The 22988-nt window shown below is 41.6% G+C and overlaps 2 protein-coding genes across 2 annotated transcripts in view; one reads left to right on the forward strand and one right to left on the reverse strand.

The window, feature by feature from the left end:
* ACVRL1 (activin A receptor like type 1) overlaps positions 1-22988 on the forward strand; it is a 178713-nt gene that overhangs the window by 80031 nt on the left and 75694 nt on the right. The window contains exons 3-5 of the mRNA XM_082245497.1: positions 15842-16072; positions 19033-19232; positions 22381-22477. Coding sequence (XP_082101623.1) covers positions 15842-16072; positions 19033-19232; positions 22381-22477 — 528 coding nt within the window. The remainder of the gene's footprint in view (positions 1-15841; positions 16073-19032; positions 19233-22380; positions 22478-22988) is intronic.
* LOC309546019 (small ubiquitin-related modifier 3-like) lies at positions 5307-6113 on the reverse strand. Its single transcript, XM_082245496.1, has one exon. The coding sequence runs from the start codon at positions 6003-6005 to the stop codon at positions 5721-5723; it is 285 nt and encodes a 94-aa protein (XP_082101622.1). The 5' UTR covers positions 6006-6113; the 3' UTR covers positions 5307-5720.

Here is a 22988-nt window from a genome sequence, read left to right on the forward strand (position 1 = left end):
AAGTATTTGCATTACTTCTCAGGATGGGTTTTTCATAACTGATCAGTCAAATTGTGTCTCCTTCCAATGTTCAGTCCTTGCAAAGAGTTATTCATATGCTAAATGCATACGTGCACACATTTTTTTAATGGTAGTAGCACTTGTCTTTACTAAGTTGCAAGATACACCTCTTGTATTTTCCCTGCTCAGAATATCCTGCAAGTAAAAAAAGCAAAATCGTTCCTTTTTTTGAGAGAACAGCATATATCAAGTTATTTGCTTTGCCCTTTCCTCACCCCCATCTTGACATTTTAATTAAAGCTAAGCATAGATGGGCAGACACCTCCCATGGTTTGTAAGGCCGGGACTTAACAGGGTTAAAAATGAAATCAATTAAGCTCTATATTCATTTTGCATAGCCCTCCTCCTCTTAGGGTGATGTGGAATTACCTCCTAAATAGTGTGACAGGCTAACTTTTTCTTTTCATGGTCTGGTTCATGGTGTGTGGTGGGGAGAAAAAAAGATTTGGACACCAGTCACTGTAATTTCTTTTACCTTTTACTGCTGAATAAAGATGAGCTTGGGTTGGGCTTTGGGTTTGGTCCAAACCTATTTTCAATCGAACCTTGGCGGCAGCTATCAGCCAATTAGCTATGAGCAGGAGATTTCCCACACCACAGATGTGTGTACATAAATGACAGAGATGTTCTGGACATTGTTGCCACCATTGTCAATTCCACCAGGTTCATGTAGTGCACAGGTAGCAAGCAGCCAGTGCCTGGGCTAACTCAGTCAGCTGCAGACTGTAAATCTTCCTCTGGCGCCTACACAACTCCCTCAAGAGCTCACAAGCACAGCAGTAAAGCACAGGCAGCAAATAGCCAGCATCAGGCTGCTGCCCATACAACTCCCCCTCCACAAGATCTCACTGCATGCCCATGGGTTGGAATGGGGCTGGACACAGGGGAAAGTACAGGAGGCAGAGCAGATGCAGCCTCTGTCCTTTTCCTGCAGGGGTGAGCAGCGCTTGGGGAGATTGCTGAGCATGTCAGAATGAAAGAGCTGGAGGAGGAGAGAGTACACCCAACACCTCCATCCTGTTCTCTTCTTTTTCCCAGCACTGACTTATTGCTTTGGCTTCTAGCTGATAGAAGTGATGACACTACTGTCACTACTTCTGTGAGCCCATAACAACAGAGCCGGAGATGTGTGAAGTGAGTGCCCAGTGGTGATAAGTCACTATTCACACACTGATTGTTCCGTTAGGCCCTGTTCAGCCCATAAAACACTCATCTCTGCTTAGAACACCCAGCAAGCATAATCCCATTAATTTCAATGGCCCCTGTTCACATATGAGTGCTTTGTTGCCTAAAGCAAAATGCCTAAAGCTCAAAAAAGTACACAAGGTTCTTTTTTGGCAGATTACAGGCGTTTTTGTTAGATGTCAATGCCTGCCTATAAACACCTGCAAAATACGCCTGAAAACACGCCCGAAAAAACGTCTGGAAAAATTCCCCAAAAAAAGCCTAAAAACGATACGCTCAGGTGTGAATGGAGCCTTACAGTAAGGAGTAGAAGCAATCAGCACACTGAAATTAGGAGAACCAGTAGAGCCAAGGAAAATGTAAATAGAGCTCAGGCCGGTTACAGCCTAGCTGCAAAACCCACTAATTTTAATAGAGACACACTAACGTACGGCAGGATCCTTACAAATAATTCATTATCAATTGCAGTATTTTCAATTCCTGTATTTTTATTTGAATTTTTATGAAAGAAAGAGTGACAGCTTACAATCAATAAGTCTAACATAGCATACAAAGAGTTTTGAGGTTACATATAAATTTCAATGTCATTTTACACTAGAGTAAGAAACATTAGCTAAAATTATATAAATTAGTAGGGATACATAGTAGCGTGTATACTTTATTTTTTTGAATTCCACAATGTGATGGGAGCATATTTTTGTTTGAGCATAGAACAAAAATGATTAATTTGTGGTTATGTAGCAGGAGACAAGGACAGATAAAGACAGACGAAGAACATTGAAGAGAAGTTTAAAAGGTGAAATTAAGGAATCTATCAGAGGAGTAAAGAGAAAAATGGGAGATAAGAAAGGGGAGAAGGTGGGAGAGGGGTGTGGAGTATGAGGCCAAGGCGAAGGGTAACAAAAAGGCAATAATGGAAATGGGTAGTAAGGAACCTGGTTTCACATTTAGATGGTTAATAAGGATCTTTTTTGTTGATGATTGTTCAGGTTAAACTGTTTTTAAAAGATGTGTAGACATCACAATTCTCACAAAAACCAATAAGGATGCCTACTCTGAGAATTATGATGGTTTCTTGTTAAAGAGGAACTCCAGTCTCCCCCTGCTTTTATTCCTCCTCTTCCCCTCTTACCTGTTATGCTGGGTTCTCCTCAAAATACTGTACATATTTGCCTGCCCAGAAAACATCCTGCATCAAACTGTTTTCCTGCTGTTTGTGCTTGTGTCCTTCACCCCCATCTTGGTCCTTTCCAGATGGCTGCCTTTTCTGGGTTCAGGCATCCTGGCCCTGATGACACAGGAGATCTACCCCTGGATGTTCTGTAAATGGGATCCCACAACCTTATTGGATTTACTAAGCTACATAAAAGAGGGTTGTGGGACTTTAAATGAAGGGCACGACTCTGTCATGCACCTCCATCACTAATTTATAATGAAAGGAGAGGGTTGGGGTTTTTTTTTATGAGGCATAAGACACGTACGTGACTAGATAATTGGCACAATTACATAGCTAATTGGCATGATGACATTTATTTGGGTTCAAAAACAGGTAAAATAGCACATTGCAATAATACACACATGGAAAATGGTAAATCCATATATATATATATATATATATATATATATATTATATATATATTTATATATACACACACACACATGTATAACTGCACTCATAAAGCTCTACATGTTTTGTGGATTCGCTCCACTTCCTCAGGAGCGGATGAGAGATATATATCTGCAAAAAGAATATATGTATATATAATGAGATACCAATATGGTATATTCATAATCCCAAATAACAGGGAGTAAAAAGTTAATATAGGAGGAAAAAATGGAAACTCCCTCTTATAAATATTTACAAAAGGGCTCCAATTTCAAACTTGCGGTACTAGACAGTGGGGGCTGCTGGGATTGTCTGTAACCAGGAGCTGTGGTTTTGTGGACCCACGGAAACACAGGCACACATATGCATGGCCCTGTAGGAGTAGGGGTCTCGATGTAGTAGTTTAAACAAAATGTTATCTCCCAAGATTTTTATGACAATGATAAAATATATAACCAAGTATTTAATGTAGCTATTGACATGGATAGATGAAGCCCATTTCCCTTAGTGACTATGGAGAAAGAACAAAGCGAGCAAAGTGCTGTAAGGTATTGACTTTGTTGCATTGAGAGACAGATCCATATTCAGTGACAAATATTGAACAGAACCACCATACAGATATTCCTAATAGGTTAGCAAGTGTGTAACAGAAGTGTTTGCCAAAACAGCACCAAACCAGTGAGGTAGATAAGTAGAAAAAGAAAAAATGACCAAAAAGAGGAATGAAGACAGAAAGATATCAAAGTAATTACCTATATAGTTATTAAAGGTCAAAAACCACATGTGGAGGGTGGTGTGTACAAGTAAGGGCTAAGGGACTGTCTGATGCTCACCAACGATGTTATATGCCCCAGGTGTATCCATGGGTTTCTCCTAACCTCACACTGACATAGCCAATGAAGAGTCACATGGCCACCTGAGCGGCAACCGCCGCCCATGATTAGCGCCAAGCAACTCCTCGCATGGCAGTCAGGATGTTCAAAAGAACTGCGGCGGTGTCATGACGCTCAAGTGATTGGCGTCATGCATACGGCAAGAGGAAACACCTGCCCCGTCCCTCACGTCATGTGGGCGGAGGGGAGAGGGAGGGCGCCCGATGCGCATCACAGCTCCCAGGTTAAAACAAACAGGCGGCTCTCCCGACACAGCCAGACCGCATGGAAATAAATTGACAATATGGCCATTTGTATGCAGCAGTGCTGAGAGTATATCGTATTCAAATGTGTCCTTATCTAATGTTCCTTAAGTTTTCCTGACCCCAAAAAGGGTCTGTCATCCGAGGTAAGGATGCATGTCAGTACATGAGTACTAGAAAAACTACATATCAAACGGTCAGATACCTCCATCCCTGAATTTGACAAGCTATATAAAAGAGAGTTGTGGGACTTTAAATGAAGCGCATGACGCTGTCATGCACCTCAATCCCTAATTTTTTTTTTGATGTTTCTTTATTTTGTAATTGAAATACATTTATCCAGCAGATACAAGGATTAAAAGAAACCAGAGGCCACACTCTAGAGACTAATGAGCAATACAAACAAGATTCCTATTGGTGAAGGAGAGTTTTAATTACTCAAAACTCAAATGGCAGGGTTTTTTTTTTTGGTACTGGAATACCAGACTAACTAAAGTACAAAAAAAAAAGAACATTTAAATGCCAATATGAAGCAGTTTCTTTTTGAATGGCATTTTAGCCATCAGTAATTTGCAGTCAAGTCTATCTTCAAATCAAGAACACCAGAATAAGATTTTAAAAGTGGGATTTTCTTTAATGTAAAGTTAGCATAAAACTATTAGTATAAAATCCATATTTCTGGAACATTCAATTCCTAAAGAGGGGCATATAGAGAAAGCCCCATTCTAGTACTTTACATGCGTAATATGGAACTAATTAACTTTACTAGCACACTTTTTACAGCAAAATGTTCAAAAATAAAGGCCTGATTCGTTTAGTTTGGACACAACTAGCTTGTTGCAAAGGAAACCTGTGAGGGTGGCAGGGGTGCTGCCAAACATATCTTTCAAAGTGTAGGCTCCAGAATCATCTTTTCCGTTTCTTTACTGAATGAAATGCTGACTATGCACGCCATGAGATCTAAACTCACCTCCAAGCCAGTGAGTCATTAAGTAGTGAGCCTTACTGAGAGTCCTACAAGTTGCCCTTTAAGACTAAACAGCAATAGCAAATCCTAAACATTTAAGTCGTTAGGTTCCCTTAGCAGTGCAATTAAAAGTCACAAGAGTGGAAAGGTACCAACATCTTTTAAACAAAATGGCAGTGGTCGGATTTCAACCAATTGCTAACATGAGATCAGGTTGTACAATCCCATCTAATATCCAAGTATTCAAGTCAACCTACAGTCTTTCACACAGCCTAAGATACAACCCTCACATAAGCCAAAATGTTTACTTTGGCAATAAAGCACAGCCATCCTCCTACCAGAAGATATCAGATACATTATTAACTTTGTAGTTTGGGAGACGAGGTTAACCCTTTTCTACAAGATTTAGAGTGCTCTGGCATAGAAGAGTTCAATTTTACTGTAGATAGGAAAAAGTCCAAAATATTTACAAATGGAAGAAAAAACTGCTGTAAAAATGAACAGTGCCACACAAAACATAATAAAATACAAGAAAAACATAACCACTTTATATGCAGGAAATAATGATTCTTGATATTGGCCCTCAAAACTTCCAACGCTTGCAAGTAGGGCAAAAAAGAAAACAGATAAATCAAAACATTTTCTGGATAGTCCGCTAACGTTTTCAGAAATGTTGTGTGATCAGCATGTTCATTGTTTTGAAGGAAAGAAGTGGGAAGTATGGTGCACAAAGGCTCATTGGGCTTCATCCATTCTGGTGAAGGAGCTTAGCACACGCCACCTGTCTGTTGTTGAAATACATCAATAGTATCTTCGTCCTCCATCTCGAGCTGTGCAGGTGTGTCCGTTTCATTTATAGGCTGACCATCAAACCTGAACCGTATCTGTCTCATCGCCAAACCTTTTCTGTCACAGTATGCTTTCATTAACTTGCTTAGAGGAGTGTGCCTCTTTATTTTAAACTGGACAACAGATCCATCCTGCCCTGCCACCTTTAGATTGATGTGATCATTTTCAGTCTTAACACCTTCCTTGGGCTTCTCCTCAGACATGGTGCCGTGTCTCTCCCGCTCTTTTCTCTCCGTTGGGGTTTTCGCACACACACTCTCTCTCTCTCTCTCTCGCTTATCTCGTGCGCGCGCGTCACCCCCACATTATATGCCGTCCAATCCCTAATTTTTTAATGAATGGAGATGATTGGGACTTTATATGAGGCAGAGGCGTAACTAGAGCCTTCAGGGCCCCGATGCAAGAAACCATGAAGGGCCCCCCCAGATCCCTGGCCGGGGCCCTTCCCTTCAAGCCCAGGGCTCTTCCCACTAATCCTGGGGCTCTTTACTCTCATTGCATGGCCTTTTATTACGGTCCCGCAGCAGGATCCTTTCACAAGTTCTGCAGTGGACTCCCTTCCTGCAATCTTTGGTCCTCCCCACAGTGGTGCAATGCCAGGGCCCGGTCGCAAGTGTGACTTTTGCAATCCTGGAAGTTCACCCACTGGTTTGCTACTGGGCCCCCTGGAGCATGGGGCCCGGTAGCAATCGCAACCCCTGCAACCCCTGTAGTTACGCCCCTGATATGAGGTATAAGACACGTGACTAGATAATTGGCAAAAACACGATGACATATTTGTTTGGGTGGAAAAATAAACAGGTAAAATAGCACATGATATACACATGGAAATTAAAAAAAAAATCATATATATATACACACACACAATAAATACCATTTTTGGATATATACCTTAGGAGGCTGCAGAAGCAGAATAGCAGGATACATTTTTCTGGCTCCAGATAGAATGGGAGTGGTGGGGGAATGATGGCGCCAAGGTAAAAAAAATCTAAAAAACACAATAAATACCCCTCCCCCAAAAAAGAACTGGCTATTTTTTTTAAAGTGGAGGTGGGGGCAAAGGCAGGGAAGGGAAGTTATTGTTCAGAGTAAAATTCAGTAGAACTTCAAGTGTGTTTTTGGTTACTGGGGGACTGTGAAGATCATTCAAAAGTAGCAATAGTCCTACAAAGGTAATAATAATAACCCTGCTATTCTGGAGTAAAACAAAGCCACTACTACTATTAATTCAAAGTATCCAATGAAGTACAGCTGCCAGACACCAGACTAAAATTACCCCCTCATTAAGTCCCGGTTCACACGAATTCGCAGCCTGTTCCTACATCGCAAACACACATCTGGCAGTTCACACTGCCATATGCGATACGCAGGGGGTGTCAATTAAATGTTAACGACACCCCCAGTTTGATCGCATATCGCAGTGCGATCTGACAGTTCGCACAGGATCGGATCGCACAAGTGTGAACCACTGTGCGATCCGATCCTGATGCGGCTGGAAAAAAGGGTCCTGTGCGTCTTTTGTGCGGTGTATGTAAGTGTATGGCTGAATTTGCATCCGCACATCCGATCGCATGTAATGAAGGAGCAGTGCGCTCCGAATTACATGCGATCAGAGCACTCGCAATAGTGTGAACCGGCCCTAAGGCAACGGGTGAACTCTAAGTGACATATAATGTGCTGTGCTTTCTATATATCTAATTAATGATTTTACATAATACAACATTCCATATATAACATTTAAACTTCCCAAAAAAGTGATCTATATATCATAAACATTCTTTTTCCACAGATTAAATATTCCGCCACCAAAATGTTCATAAAAAATATATAACAAAAGTCTCTTAATTTGTGCCTTCACCATGCTCAGTAAAACCATGCCCACAGCAATCACAAATAGCGGAGTGGATCACAGCAAGTATTAAAGCAAGTATATACCCATTTATTAATTTAAGGAGTCATTGCGTCTGGTGAGTGCATTTGATTTTTGTTGTGAGCACTGGTGGAGAACATAGTAGTGTATTGTAGTCCAAGTTTCACCAGGAATAAGCAAGGCGAAGACACAATTTGTTTGTAAGTCTAACAAAATAAGGTTTATAATACTTTTCACACAAATAATGCATAATAAACACACAAAAAATACTGTAAAAAAAAATATGATCTTACAGTAGCTTGAAATGTACAGTAGTACAGTACAACATCTGGCATACGGGGGCTGGCATGGAGTGAACAGGCTGCTTTTATGCTTGCTTCCAGACATCGCGGGCTTAGAAATCAACACTGTACCACTGTACACTATTGCACTATACAGTAAAGCACACAGCAGCACAACCTCTTGTGGCAGAGAGTGCACACAGCTGACAATGTCCGACAGACAAGTGAGCTACTTTTGTGATTTGATGTGCGAATGCACGTTTGCATCTTTGCAAGTTCGCAACTTGAAGGTTGTTTGTATCTTTGAAAGTTTGCAGCTTGAATGTTTGTAACTAGGGGACCTACTGTATTCACTTAACATGGGTCCCATGCGTTGTGCAAGAGACATCAAAACAGTAGACCGTTTCTTGCTACTCACAAATGAACTGGTCGCTAGTTATTCAATTCACTGCTTCAACAATTCGATGTCTCAGATCTTGAAAAGTAGCAGACATAGGTGGGACAAATACCCTTTCTTTTATGTACCCCCACAGATAAAAAGCACAGCGCAGGGGTAAGGTCTGATGACCTTGGAGGCCACAGACAATGAGCAGGATCTTGTTGTACACCCCTTCCAACCCATCGTCCTGGAATGGTGTTGTTCAGATAACACCAGACCTCCAAGTGGAAGTGAGGTGGGCACCATCTTGCATGAAAATGAATGCAATACCTGCAGTACTGCAACTTGTATGGCTTCATTTGCAGGCGGTTTTTAACCACTTGCCACCTAACTCCATTCTGGCATTTCTCTCTTTCATGTAAAAACCATAATTTTTTTGCTAGAAAATTACTCAGACCCCCCAAAATTATATATATATATATATATATATATATATATATATATATATATACACATATATATATATATATATATATATATATATATATATATATACACACATATATATATATGTTTTTTTAACAGAGACTCTAGGGATTAAAATGTCAGTCGTTGCAATTTTTCTATGTCACAAGGTATTTGCGCAGCAATTTTTTTAACGCAATTTTTTTGGAAAAAATACACTTTAATGAACTATAATGCAAGAAAATGCAAGAAAACACAACAGATAAAGCAATTCTTTGGTAAAATATAAAAGATTACGAGTAAATAGATTCCAAATATGTCACGCTTTAAAACTATGCACACTCATGGAATGGTGTCAAACTACAGTACTTCGAAATCTCCATGGGTGACACTTTAAACTTTTTTACAGGTTACCAGTTTAGCGCTAGAAATACAGTGAGGGAAAAAATTATTAGATTCCCTGTTGATTTTGTACGTTTGCCCACTGACAAAGATATGATCAGTCTATAATTTTATTGGTAGGTTTACTTTAACAGTGAGACAGAATAACAACAAAAATATCCAGAAAAATGCATTTCAAAAAAGTTATAAAATTGATTTGCATTTTAATAAATGAAAAAAGTATTTGACCCCCTGTCAATCAGCAGGATTTCTGGCTCCCATGTGTCTTCTATACAGGTAATTAGGATTAGGAGCATTCTCTTAAAGGGAGTGTTCCTAATCTCAGCTTGTTACCTGTATAAAAGACACCTGTCCACAGAAGCAATCAATCATTCAATCAGATCCCAATCTCTCCACCATGGCCAAGACCAAAGGGCTCTCTAAGGCTGGCCATACACTATACAATTTTCTTGTTCAACTTTGCTTTAGATTTACCAAAACCATGTGATATAGGGTCAAACCTAAACACTTTCAATGTGTATGCAATCTGGCAGGCCCTTGCACTACATAGTTTAAGGTAAATCTAAAGGAAATTGAATAAGAAAATTGTATAGTGTATGGCCAGCTTAAGGGCTCTTTCGCACAGGCAGACCGTTCATATCCGCCTGTCCGTTTTTTTGGCGGATCTGAACGGTCCCCCCATGCACCCCTATGGGGCATCGGATGTCAGCGGAGACATGTCCGCTGACATCCGATTTGATCCGTCAAATCTGGACGGATGGAAACCCTATTTTCCATCCGTACAGCGGATCGGATCGGATGGGATCGGATGAGAACGGACCGACGGTCCGTTCCCATCCGATTCCCTCATAGAGATGTATGGGGAACTGACAGCTGTGTCTCCGTATATATGGGAAACTGACAGCTGTGTCTCCGCACAAAGTGGCCCCCTGCTCAAGAAAGCCCACAAGGTCCCCCTGCTCAAGAAAGCACATGTACAGGCCCATCTGAAGTTTGGTAATGAACATCTGAATGATTCAGAGAAGAACTGGGTAAAAGTGTTGAGGGCAGATGAGACCAAAATCAAGCTATTTGGCGTCAATTCAGCTCGCCATGTTTGGAGGAGAAGGAATTCTGCCTATGACCTCTAGATTACCATCCCCACCGTCAAACATGGAGGTGGAAACATTATGCTTTGAGGGTGTTTTTCTGCTACGGAGACAGGATAACTTCACTGCATCAAAGGGACGACGGACAAGGCCATGTACCGTCAAATCTTGGGTGAGAACCTCCTTCCCTTGGCCAGGGCATAGAAAATTGGTCATGGGTGGGTATTCCAGCATGACAATGACCCAAAACCCACAGCCAAGGCAACAAAGGAATGGCTCAAGAAGAAGCACATTATGGTCCTCGAGTGGCCTAGCCGGTCTCCAGACCTTAATCCCATAGATAATAAGTGGAGGGAGCTGAAGGTTCAAGTTATTAAATGTCAGCCTTGAAACCTTAATGACTTGGAGAGGATCTGCAAAGAGGAGTGAGGCAAAATTCCTCCTGAGATGTGTGTGAACCTGGTGGCCAACTACAAGAAATACTGTATCTGACCTCTGTAATTGCCATCAAAGGTTTTGCCACCAAGTACTAAGTCACGTTTTACGAAGGGGTCAAATACTTAATTCACTCATTAAATGCAAATCAATTTATAACTTTTTTGAAATGTGTTTTTCTGGATATTTTAGTGTGTGTTCTGTCTCTCACTGTTAAAATAAACCTACCATTAAAATTATAGACTGATCATTTTTGTCAGTGGGCAAACGTACAAAATCAGCATGGAATCAAATACTTTTTGCCCTCACTGCATTGCTCTTACTCTAATGATCGCAGCGATACTTCACATGTGTGGTTTGAATGCCGTTTACATATGCAGGAGCGACCTATGTATGCGTTCTCTTCTGCATGCAAGCACGAGGGGATGGGAGCATTTTAAAAAAATTTTGTAGACATCCCTTGTAATAGGAATTGGGTCTGAAAAGTCCTCTTTATGGAGAGATCTGGGGTCTATAAGTCCCCACATCTCCCCTCTATGCTGGAAAGCCTGAGATCCAAAAAAAAAAAAACAAATTGATCTAAGGCTTTCCAGCAAAAGCAAATGGCAGTGTTTTCATCTGCCAGAACCCGGACGTGACGTCCGGCCTCTGAGGGTCATAGAGATATGCGGGGACCATCTGGTCCACGGCCAGCTCTATGGTAAACTGACGTCACCAGCAGATCCATTCTCTGGCTCCCCGATCACACGGGAGAGCCCGGAGAAGCACCAGAGGGCCCCAGGGAGAAGGGGGACATCCCCGCCCACCGCCTGTAAAAGCAATCAAGTGGCTGCTGCAAGCATCATTCAGATATCTCCACTCAAATTCCATGACAGCATATGACGTCCAACTGGGGGAAGTGGTTAAGAACACGCCATACCGTTGTTTGAGGAAATCCAAGATCAATGCTTGCCCTTACTAGGGCTACATTCGAACACACCTCAGATACGCTCAACATTTTGATCTGGCGTGTGAGGACGATCGTTGCTTTGCCGATTGCATATTCAACCATCTGCAATGAATTTTTTTATGCGAGTCATACATTTTAATATGATTAAGCAGCTGTTTGTTGAACTGACGGCAGAATTCACGTTGCACTTGAACAATGGATTCACACTTTGTAAACTGCAACACACAAAATGACTTTTGCTGTGGCGTTGCTATTTCCTATAAACTAGAAACAGTGCCGCTGTGTGGCATTGAATGGAACTTTTAGGCTGCTTTATAACTTTGAACCTTCCTCTATCCAGTGATGTGCAGAATGTGCTTCTATCCCTTACAGTTTGTTTGAAATAAAAAGTTGAAATCTTCTCCATCTTTTTGAATAACCCTGTATAAATATTTTTTATGAACATTTTGGTAACACAATATTTAATCTGCGGAACAAGAAAATATGTTTATGATTATACAGTATATAGATCACTTTATTGGGAAGTTTGAATGTTAAATGTGGAATGTTGAATTATGTATATTATGTATAATCACTATTTAGATATATAATCACTATATTGTCAAAAGTATTAGAATGCCTGCCTTTACACACACCTGAACATGCACCTGAATTTTAATGGCATCCCAGTCTAAGGCCCCTTTCACACAAGCGGACCGTTCAGATCCGCCTGTCAGTTTTTCAGGCGGATCTAAACGGATGCCTCATGTATCTCTATGGGGCATCGGATGTCAGCGGAGACATGTCCGCTGACATCCGATCAGATCAGATGAGAAAGGACAGACGGTCCGTTCAAATCCGATTCTCCCATACAGAAGAACGGGGACCTGACAGCTCTGTCTCTGCACACAGCTGCCATCCGCCTGCTCAGTGGGGGATCGGCGGATCGAGAAAAACTGAGTCCGCTGACGGACTACCGTGTGTGAAAGGGGCTATCTAATGTCTTTGATAACGCCCATAATAGGCGGGCGAAACGCGTCAACGCACTTACGTGCAGAGGAACATCACACTACGTCACTTCCTGAAACCACCGTGGAATGCACGCCGGCAGCGTACGCGGAAGTGGGATGACTTGCGGTGATTGTTTATTCCAATGCTGATTACCATCCTAATTTTGTGAGTAGTTTCTTTATATTTTATGAAATAAAACCCCTACGGGCTTCACTATGTTTGGCTCCTTCCCCTTCTTTTAAACACATGGCTGAGGAAAGTGTGGAGAGGAGCTGATACGGAGATATTTAGAAGGCTGTGCTGGATCCATCCATCTAAGGGATACTGTCTCAGTATAAGGCTTGTCTTTATCCTAGATTTGGAGTGCATCCCCATAGGGGTTCTTCTCCTGAGAGCACTTTGGCACCTTTGTGGATTACTTTGAGCACCTTTCTAGCACGTTAGTTCCAGTCAAGGGAACCATTCATTCTGGACTGCACTTTAATTCAATTTTTTGCACTATTGCATTGTGTGCACTATGGACACTATATGATTGCACTTTATGTATATGCACTTTATAAATATATGAATTTTGTATTTATTGATTGTATTATGCACTTCATTATATATGAATTTTGTATTTATTGATCACACTTTGCACGGATTCATTTAATAACATTTTTTATACCTGTTAGCGCTGCTTTTCAGATTGATTTTAGTAATCCTTGGTTTTTACCGAAGTGAGTAGCAGCTTCAGGATACATACACCTTATATATGTTCACTTAGCGCAGGTTTTAATATTTTTAGTTTTACATGAAAGGGGCCTTAGTCTGTAGGGTTGGCCCCACCCTTTGCAGCTATAACAGCTTCAACTCTTCTGGGAAGGCTGTCCATAAGGTTTAGGAGTGTGTCTATGGGAATGTTTGACCATTCTTCCAGAAGCGCATTTGTGAGGTCAGGCACTAATGTTGGATGAGAAGGCCTGGCTCGCAGTCTCCACTAAAATTCATCCCAAAGGTGTTCTATCAGGTTGAGGTCAGGACTCCGTGCAGGCCAGTCAAGTTCCTCCACCCCAAACTCACTCATTCATGTCTTTATGGAACATTTTCCTTTCTTCTTCACAATAAGAAGGATAGTATACAGTAGAATGCAACAAGTGTACTCAATGTTTGAAACAGCCTAGGAGTATCTCTAAACAACAATATGTTCCATTTAAGCATTAAAAATGCCTCAGATCAGGTGGGATTGAGCTATCAGCGACAAAAGGTAGTCATTTCTGTTAATATGTAAGCAGGTGTCTTATAGAAAATGTTATTCTAGGACTGCAAGATGCAAAGAATGGTGGAGCCAGCTACAGTGGGTACGGAAAGTATTCACACCCCCTTAAATTTTTCACTCTTTGTTATATTGCAGCCATTTGCCAAAATCATTTAGGTTCATTCTTCTTCCTCATGAATGTACACATAGCACCCCATACTGACAGAAAAACACAGAATTGTTGACATTGTTGCAGATTTATTAAAAAAGAAAAACTGAAATATCACATGGTCCTAAGTATTCAGACTCTTTGCTGTGACACTCATATATTTAACTCAGGTGCTTTCCATTTCTTCTGATCATCCTTGAGATGGTTCTACACCTTCATTTGAGTCCAGCTGTGTTTGATTATACTGATTGGACTTGATTAGGAAAGCCACACACCTGTCTATATAAGACCTTCCAGATCACAATGCATGTCAGAGCAAATGAGAATCATGAGGTCAAAGGAACTGCCAAAAGAGCTCAGAGACAGAATTGTGGCAAGGCACAGATCTGGCCAAGGTTACAAAAAGATTTCTGCTGCACTTAAGGTTCCTAAGAGCACAGTGGCCTCCATAATCCTCAAATGGAAGACGTTTGGGACGACCAGAACCCTTCCTAGAGCTGGCCGTCCGGCCAAACTGAGCTATCGGGGGAGAAGAGCCTTGGTGAGAGAGATAAAGAAGAAACCAAAGATCACTGTGGCTGAGCTCCAGAGATGCAGTCAGGAGATGGGAGAAAGTTGTAGAAAGTCAACCATCACTGCAGCCCTCCACCAGTCGGGGCTTTATGGCAGAGTGGCCCGACGGAAGCCTCTCCTCAGTGTAAGACACATGAAAGCCCGCATGGAGTTTGCTAAAAAACACCTGAAGGACTCCAAGATGGTGAGAAATAAGATTCTCTGGTCTGATGAGACCAAAATAGAACTTTTTGGCCTTAATTCTAAGCGGTATGTGTGGAGAAAACCAGGCACTGCTCATCACCTGTCCAATACAGTCCCAACAGTGAAGAATGGTGGTGGCAGCATCATGCTGTGGGGGTGTTTTTCAGCTGCAGGGACAGGACGACTGGTTGCAATCGAGGGAAAGATGAATGCGGCCAAGTACAGGGATATCCTGGACAAAAACCTTCTCCAGAGTGCTCTGGACCTCAGACTGGGCCGAAGGTTTACCTTCCAACAAGAAAATGACCCTAAGCACACAGCTAAAATAACGAAGGAGTGGCTTCACAACAACTCCGTGACTGTTCTTGAATGGCCCAGCCAGAGCCCTGACTTAAACCCAATTGAGCATCTCTGGAGAGACCTAAAAATGGCTGTCCACCAACGTTTAACATCCAACCTGACAGAACTGGAGAGGATCTGCAAGGAGGAATGGCAGAGGATCCCCAAATCCAGGTGTGAAAGACTTGTTGCATCTTTCCCAAAAAGACTCCTGGCTGTATTAGATCAAAAGGGGGCTTCTACTAAATACTGAGCAAAGGGTCTGAATACTTAGGACCATGTGATATTTCAGTTTTTCTTTTTTAATAAATCTGCAACAATGTCAACAATTCTGTGTTTTTCTGTCAGCATGGGGTGCTATGTGTACATTCATGAGGAAGAAGAATGAACTTAAATGATTTTAGCAAATGGCTGCAATATAACAAAGAGTGAAAAATTTAAGGGGGTCTGAATACTTTCCGTACCCACTGTATAAAAAAGAGCAATATAACATACTTTTTATCATTTAAATGCTCCTATAAATTATGTGATGATCTACTAGAAAAGTTATATATATAAAAAAAACCTTTATTGTTACATATAGACAAACATATGGTCAAGAAACCGTACTTTATAAAATGGTTTGGCATTTTTTTCTCTAAGGTACTTAAAAACTGTTAAACTATTTCTATTCTTTCAGATATCACTAACTACAACTGTACCTGTGAAGGACCATCCTGCTTGAAAGATACCTGCATTGGGAAGACATGTTTTGTTACAGAGCAATTGCTTGAAAATAATGAAGTCCGCAGGGTCCGTGGCTGTTTTAATCAAGACATAACAGAGCAGTGCAACAGCAGGACCACTTTGTCAGAAGCAAGATGCTGTTACTCTGATTTCTGCAATGCTGATATCACCATTTACACTATAAGTAAAGTAACACCTTTTATCACTTACCATACTGGTGTTGGGTTTAACATTTCCACATTTTGATAATGTGCACTTTGTGTAATTGGCCTAAACTAGAACAATTTAGCATGATTCTAAGAATGGTTGGAAGCTATAGAGCAGGCAGTTCTCACTATCTGAAGGGGCAGTGTCAGGTTTTCGGGTTTGCCTGAGTGTGCTTCTGAAGTGAATGGAGACTGAAACGTTGATACTTGGCAGCTACGAGGTCTTCATTCATTTTCATGCTGAACAATCATTTCTTTTAGGATATACAGTATATGTGTTTGGTTTTGGGTGTCTTAATTAAATTATGTATGTTATTGATTTCTTTTCATAGAGGTTGATATAGGCGTGCATACAGGGTGTGTCGGATATGCGTGGGCACACCCTAATCACCCCGTGTGGCACAGATTCCCCCTGTTTAGACCCCTGATATCTAACCATAGCCCCGTAACGGGGCTCCTAAAAAAAACTGTAAAAAAAAAAAAATTGTAAATAATTAATAACTACTGACACCAGTCACTGCCTTGCTGACACCAATCTCTGCACTACTGATATTGCCCATTGCTCTACTGAAACTGTCAATATATATATACAGTGCCTTGCGAAAGTATTCGGCCCCCTTGAACTTTGCGACCTTTTGCCACATTTCAGGCTTCAAACATAAAGATATAAAACTGTAATTTTTGTGAAGAATCAACAACAAGTGGGACACAATCATGAAGTGGAACGAAATTTATTGGATATTTCAAACTTTTTCAACAAATAAAAAACTGAAAAATTGGGCGTGCAAAATTATTCAGCCCCCTTAAGTTAATACTTTGTAGCGCCACCTTTTGCTGCGATTACAGCTGTAAGTCGCTTGGGGTATGTCTCTATCAGTTTTTCACATCGAGAGACTGAAATTTTTGCCCATTCCTCCTTGCAAAACAGCTCAAGCTCAGTGAGGTTGGATGGAGAGCGTTTGTGAACAGCAGTTTTCAGTTCTTTCCACAGATTCTCGATTGGATTCAGGTCTGGACTTTGACTTGGCCATTCTAATACCTGGATATGTTTATTTGTAAACCATTCCATTGTAGATTTTGCTTTATGTTTTGGATCATTGTCTTGCCTGAAGACAAATCTCCGTCCCAGTCTCAGGTCTTTTGCAGACTCCATCAGGTTTTCTTCCAGAATGGTGCTGTATTTGGCTCCATCCATCTTCCCATCAATTTTAACCATCTTCCCTGTCCCTGCTGAAGAAAAGCAGGCCCAAACCATGATGCTGCCACCACCATGTTTGACAGTGGGGATGGTGTGTTCAGGGTGATGAGCTGTGTTGCTTTTACGCCAAACATAACGTTTTGCATTGTTGCCAAAAAGTTTGATTTTGGTTTCATCTGACCAGAGCACCTTCTTCCACATGTTTGGTGTGTCTCCCAGGGGGCTTGTGGCAAACTTTAAACTACACTTTTTATGGATATCTTTAAGAAATGGCTTTCTTCTTGCCACTCTTCCATAAAGGCCAGATTTGTGTAGTATACGACTGATTGTTGTCCTATGGACAGAGTCTCCCACCTCAGCTGTAGATCTCTGCAGTTCATCCAGAGTGATCATGGGCCTCTTGGCTGCATCTCTGATCAGTCTTCTCCTTGTATGAGCTTAAAGTTTAGAGGGACGGCCAGGTCTTCGTAGATTTGCAGTGGTCTGATACTCCTTCCATTTCAATATTATTGCTTGCACAGTGCTCCTTGGGATGTTTAAAGCTTGGGAAATCTTTTTGTATCCAAATCCGGCTTTAAATTTCTCCACAACAGTATCTCGGACCTGCCTGGTGTGTTCCTTGTTCTTCATGATGCTCTCTGCGCTTTAAACGGACCTCTGAGACTATCACAATGCAGGTGCATTTATACGGAGATTTGATTACACACAGGTGGATTCTATTTATCATTAGTCATTTAGGTCAACATTCGATCATTCAGAGATCCTCACTGAACTTCTGGAGAGCGTTTGCTGCACTGAAAGTAAAGGGGCTGAATAATTTTGCACGCCCAATTTTTCAGTTTTTTATTTGTTAAAAAAGTTTGAAATATCCAATAAATTTAGTTCCACTTCATGATTGTGTCCCACTTGTTGTTGGTTCTTCACAAAAAAATTCATTTTTATATCCTTATGTTTGAAGCCTGAAATGTGGCAAAAGGTTGAAAAGTTCAAGGGGGCCGAATACTTTCCCAAGGCACTGTATATATATATATATATATATATATATATATATATATATATATATATACACATATACTGTATATACCGTATACACACACCTATGTGTTTGAGTTTTGAGGTGCACACCCCAATGCAATAGGCTGTGCACACCTATGGAGTTTGGCCACTTTTAGGAGAAGTATAGCACTGTTGTTGAATCCAAGGTGTCACTCCTGTAAGGCATTGGCCAAAATCTGTAAGTAAAATTTGGCATAGCAGCATATGTCCATAGCATTTTATCTGTATTCCACTAAAAAGTATTAAAATAGAATGGGCAAAGGTTATATACCTGAGCGAGTACCAGAAAGTGAAGCAACAGATCAGAGCATGGCATGCAATTATTGGAAAGTAAAGGGTAGTCGTGTAAGCCACAGGGGTCCATGTTAGTGGCTTCAGAGACTTTCCAACATGTTGGATCATTTCTGAAATTGATGGGTTTCTGCTCCTTCAGGCAAACTGAGGAGGAAAACATTGGCAAAAAGTCTTGATTGCTTAAGGAATGTGACAATTTTGATGACAGCAGGCAGGTTATGAATGAGAAATCGCTCTCTTTCCTGCACATAAATATAAAGAACAACATAAACCTATTTTAGTTCAAGAAGGGAATGGCATGCTAATTTGAATAAAGATTCACCTACTGTATGTAACTTGTACTTAGTCGTAGTTCACACCTAATGGCGTTTTATTTTTATTTTTACCTAGAAAAGAAAGTTGAAGAGCCAGTAGGCCTTATCCTTGTAACTGTTCTCCCGGTAGCCCTGTTTCTGATCCTTGCCATACTATTCACATTCTTTTTCTGGAAACTGAGGAGAAAAAGCAGGAAAAAATCTTTGGGCAGACTCATTGACTCTGGAAATGCAGACATTGTAAATGCATCAACTGTTGGTGACAGCACTTTAGGGGTGAGTCCTCTGACTTATGGTAAAGTTTATGCTGTGGTGAACACTTTTATCAAAGCATGGATTTAATCATTTGTACGGCAGCACTGTAACATTACAAAACAAAACAATGCTATGTTACATGTAAGGCCTCTTTCACACGGAGCGGACCGTATTGCGATCCGCTCCGGCACTTTTTTTTTTTTTACTGGCACGGATGACACTTGTGTCATCCGGTCCGTATGTCCGCATATCATCCCATCCGTTTGCGGATGATATACGGACATAATGTATGTCTATGAGACTGCGGATGGCAGCGGATGACACCGCTGACATCTGATTTTGCGTCCTTTCCGTTTTTTAAAAAGAAAAATAGGGTTCTGTTCCGTTCCAAAAAACGGAACAGAACTGAAAGGACGCAAATCCCATTGACATGCATTATGTCCGTATATCACCCGCAAACGGATGGGGTGATATATGGACATACGGAACACCCGTGTGAAAGAGGCCTAAATATACAGATTAAGCAGTATTAGCCAATAATTGAATGTAACATTTAGCTATTTAACCAATTTTGGAACAGAAGGTTTTATTCCCTTAATGACCAGGCCATTTTTTGCGATAGGGCACTGCATTACTTTAACTGACAATTGAACGGTCATGCAACGCTGTACCCAATTGATGTCCTTTTTTTCCTACAAATGGAGCTTTCTTTTGGTAGTATTTGATCAACATAGCCAATAAAAAAATTACAATTTTTCATAATTTTAGGCCAATATGTATTCTGCCACATATTTTTGGTAAAAAAAAATCCCAATAAGTGTATATTGATTGCTTTGCATGAACATTATCGCGTCTACAAACTAGGGGAAAGATTTATGGCATTTTTATTTATTTATTTTTACTAATAATGGCGGCGATCAGTGGTTTTTAGTGGGACTGCGACATTGCGGCGGACAGATCGGAAACCTGAACCTTGACACTTTTTGGGAACCAGTGACATTATTACAGAATTCAGTGCTAAAAATATGCACTGTTATTGTACTAATGACACTGGCAGGGAAGGGGTTAACACCAGGAGCGATCAATGGGTGAAATGTGTCCCTAGGGGGTGCTTGTTAACTGTGTGGGGGATGGACTCACTAGATGAACACAGAGATCTGTGTTCCTAAATAGTAGGAACACAGGATCCCTGTGTTCATCTTTGACAGAACGGAGGTCTGCCTTGTTTACATAGGCAGGCTGCTGTTCTGTCTCTATGGGGAGTGATCGCAGATGGCCGCCAGCCTTCCCCCCCGCCAGACCTGCTGATTGGCTCCCTCTATGGCCAATCAGCACACGCCCCCTACTGGCTATTGCACGAAATGACGTACAGCTACGTCGTTTCGCAGTATATGTGTGGCAGCTGGTCGTCAAGTGGTTACAATTTTTATGTCAAATCTGCATTGTGAATGTTAGTTACATTTCATGAGGTGTATGCCACCTAAAGGGCTTGTTCAGGACATAGGCTCTCAGATTTGTTTTTTTTAAACTCATTCTGAACGCATGCACATTAAAATCAATTTTCCAATCACTATTGCTCACACCACTGCTTTCATTTGATAAGGAGTGCTTTTGGGGGAAGAGGATTTGTGCTGAGAGGGGAGATTTGGGGGGTTTATGCTAGAAGAGGTGATATGGTAGAGGGGGGAGGGGATTTGTGCTAGGGGGGGGAAGTTTTTTAGTAGGTATGTTTGGGGGAGGGGGGGTTTTGGGCGAGGATGTGTATTTGGAGAGAAAATGTGAGGGGTGGGGATTTGTGCTAGGAGAAGTGATTTTTTTTGGGGGGGGGGGAAAGGGTGACGTGGGGATTGGAGGAGATAGAGGATTTGAGCTGGGATGGGGGGCAAAGATTAGAGCTGGGAGGGGGATTTTTAGCAGGGGGTGGATTTGTTCTGGGAGGAGGGGGGATTTTATGCTTAGGTGGTAAGCAAGCATTATGATTAATTTTTTTGTGGGGTGGGGGGGGGGTTTCGCTGACACATAATGCTCATACATCATGGTGAGGGGGGTGCACAGTTTGGTATGTTCGCCCTGGGCTCTAGATGACTGGAACACATTACAAATACATTCAAAACATGAGTAAATGAGCATGTGGAAACACCAAACACAGGGATTGTGGTGTGAACTAGCTCTACATATGATTATACTTTCTGTAATATTTACACTTTCATTGAGGCCGGCTCCCAGCAGTGACATGGTAGCTCAGTCTTCTAATCCCCTAGGTTGGGGGTTGGCAAGCCATTGATCTCTATCTACCCATTGATCGTGGGCAGCCAACTGGTAAATCGTGAACATGGCTTTGATTTTCCTTCGCCTCCGCCGCTCTCTTCTTTACTTTAGAGCAGAGAGTGGGAGGCAGCACAGTACTGGATGGAGGGCGGGAGCAGGAGCTGCCTCAGTTACTCTTCAAGTTAACTAGCAGGTGAGTGGTTGCTAGGACACCGGGTGGTCCTAGCAACCAATCACCAACTTGTTTAATTTGAAAAGTTAATTTTAGCAACTCCCCTCCTCCATTCTGTACTGTGCTGCCTCCCGCTCTATACTCTGCTGTACACACACTGTCAGGTAGGAGAGTGCTACCTACACAGTGCTGTGTGTTTGTCGTCGTCCCTCCCTGGGGATCTTTAATTTCTTTCATGTTGTCTGGGTAGATACCAACCTCTGCAAGGTTGCCTACCCCTGCCCTATGTAAACACATAGCAGGTGTTATGAAAAGGGAGATCACGGGAAGCTGAGGGAACCCACTTTTATGGTTTCAGTGCTTCCGCTGTGGGCATTCAGGATAAATTGCTCCACAGCTGTAGCAGCAATGGACATAAGTGAGGGTCTGTTTAAAAGCTAATTTACTTATTGGTCTCTTCTGATCAAGTTGCAGTTTGCCTTTTCTTGCTCTTTGTAGTTCCCTATTGGACACAATGTGTTGGGTAGTCTCAATGGCTTTTTTTGGAGAATTCTAGAGAGTGGGAAGTAATAGATGCTCAATACAGAATCCTAGATTGTTGGGTTATCAGTGTTGAAGAAACAGAACATCTAAATGCACAACATTCAGAAGACTGTAAATGTACATGCTGTCTATGCTGTATTTCTTTATATTTTCAAAAACAAATTAACGGATGTACAATTTTGTCAGGATTTCCTAGATGGGGAAACTACTGGTAGTGGCTCTGGTCTTCCATTCCTTGTACAGAGAACTGTGGCTCGACAGGTGACACTCGCCGAATGTGTAGGTAAGAAAAATAAACTTGCAAAAAAATGTAATTGGAAAGGATCAGAAATTGCTAATATATAATATTCTCCTTTAACAATCTATATAACACGATAAAATGATATTAACTGCTGCTGCTAACAAAAGGAAAAATCCTTCTCAGCACATATACCGTATTGATTTTGCAGCATTCCCATAAACCAAAATAATGTATTTAAATTAGGGATCCACCGATTATCGACAAAGCCGATATATCGAGGGCCGATATGCACTTTCCCCGATATATCGGAATCGGCCCTGGGGGTTACTGATATTGCCGATATTTCGGGAAAGTGCATGTACTGGAGTGATGCCTGCAGCTAGAGGCATCACCCCCGTACTGGCGTCCATAGCCGACGGTCGGCTGTCTTGTAATGACAACCGATGCGGCTGAGAAGCCACTCGGCTGTCATTATAAGGAGTGGGAGGGTAGGTCCCCCCCTCCCGCCGCCTTCTGCGGCTCGCCCGTATCTCCCGTCCCACCGGGAGACCCG

Source organism: Pelophylax lessonae, assembly GCF_965119305.1.
Source record: "Pelophylax lessonae genome assembly, chromosome: 2".
Taxonomy (NCBI): Eukaryota; Metazoa; Chordata; class Amphibia; order Anura; family Ranidae; genus Pelophylax; species Pelophylax lessonae.

Excerpts from the sequence above, each read along its gene's own strand:
- LOC309546019 (XM_082245496.1), bottom strand. The coding sequence starts at position 6,005 with ATGTCTGAGGAGAAGCCCAAGGAAGGTGTTAAGACTGAAAATGATCAC.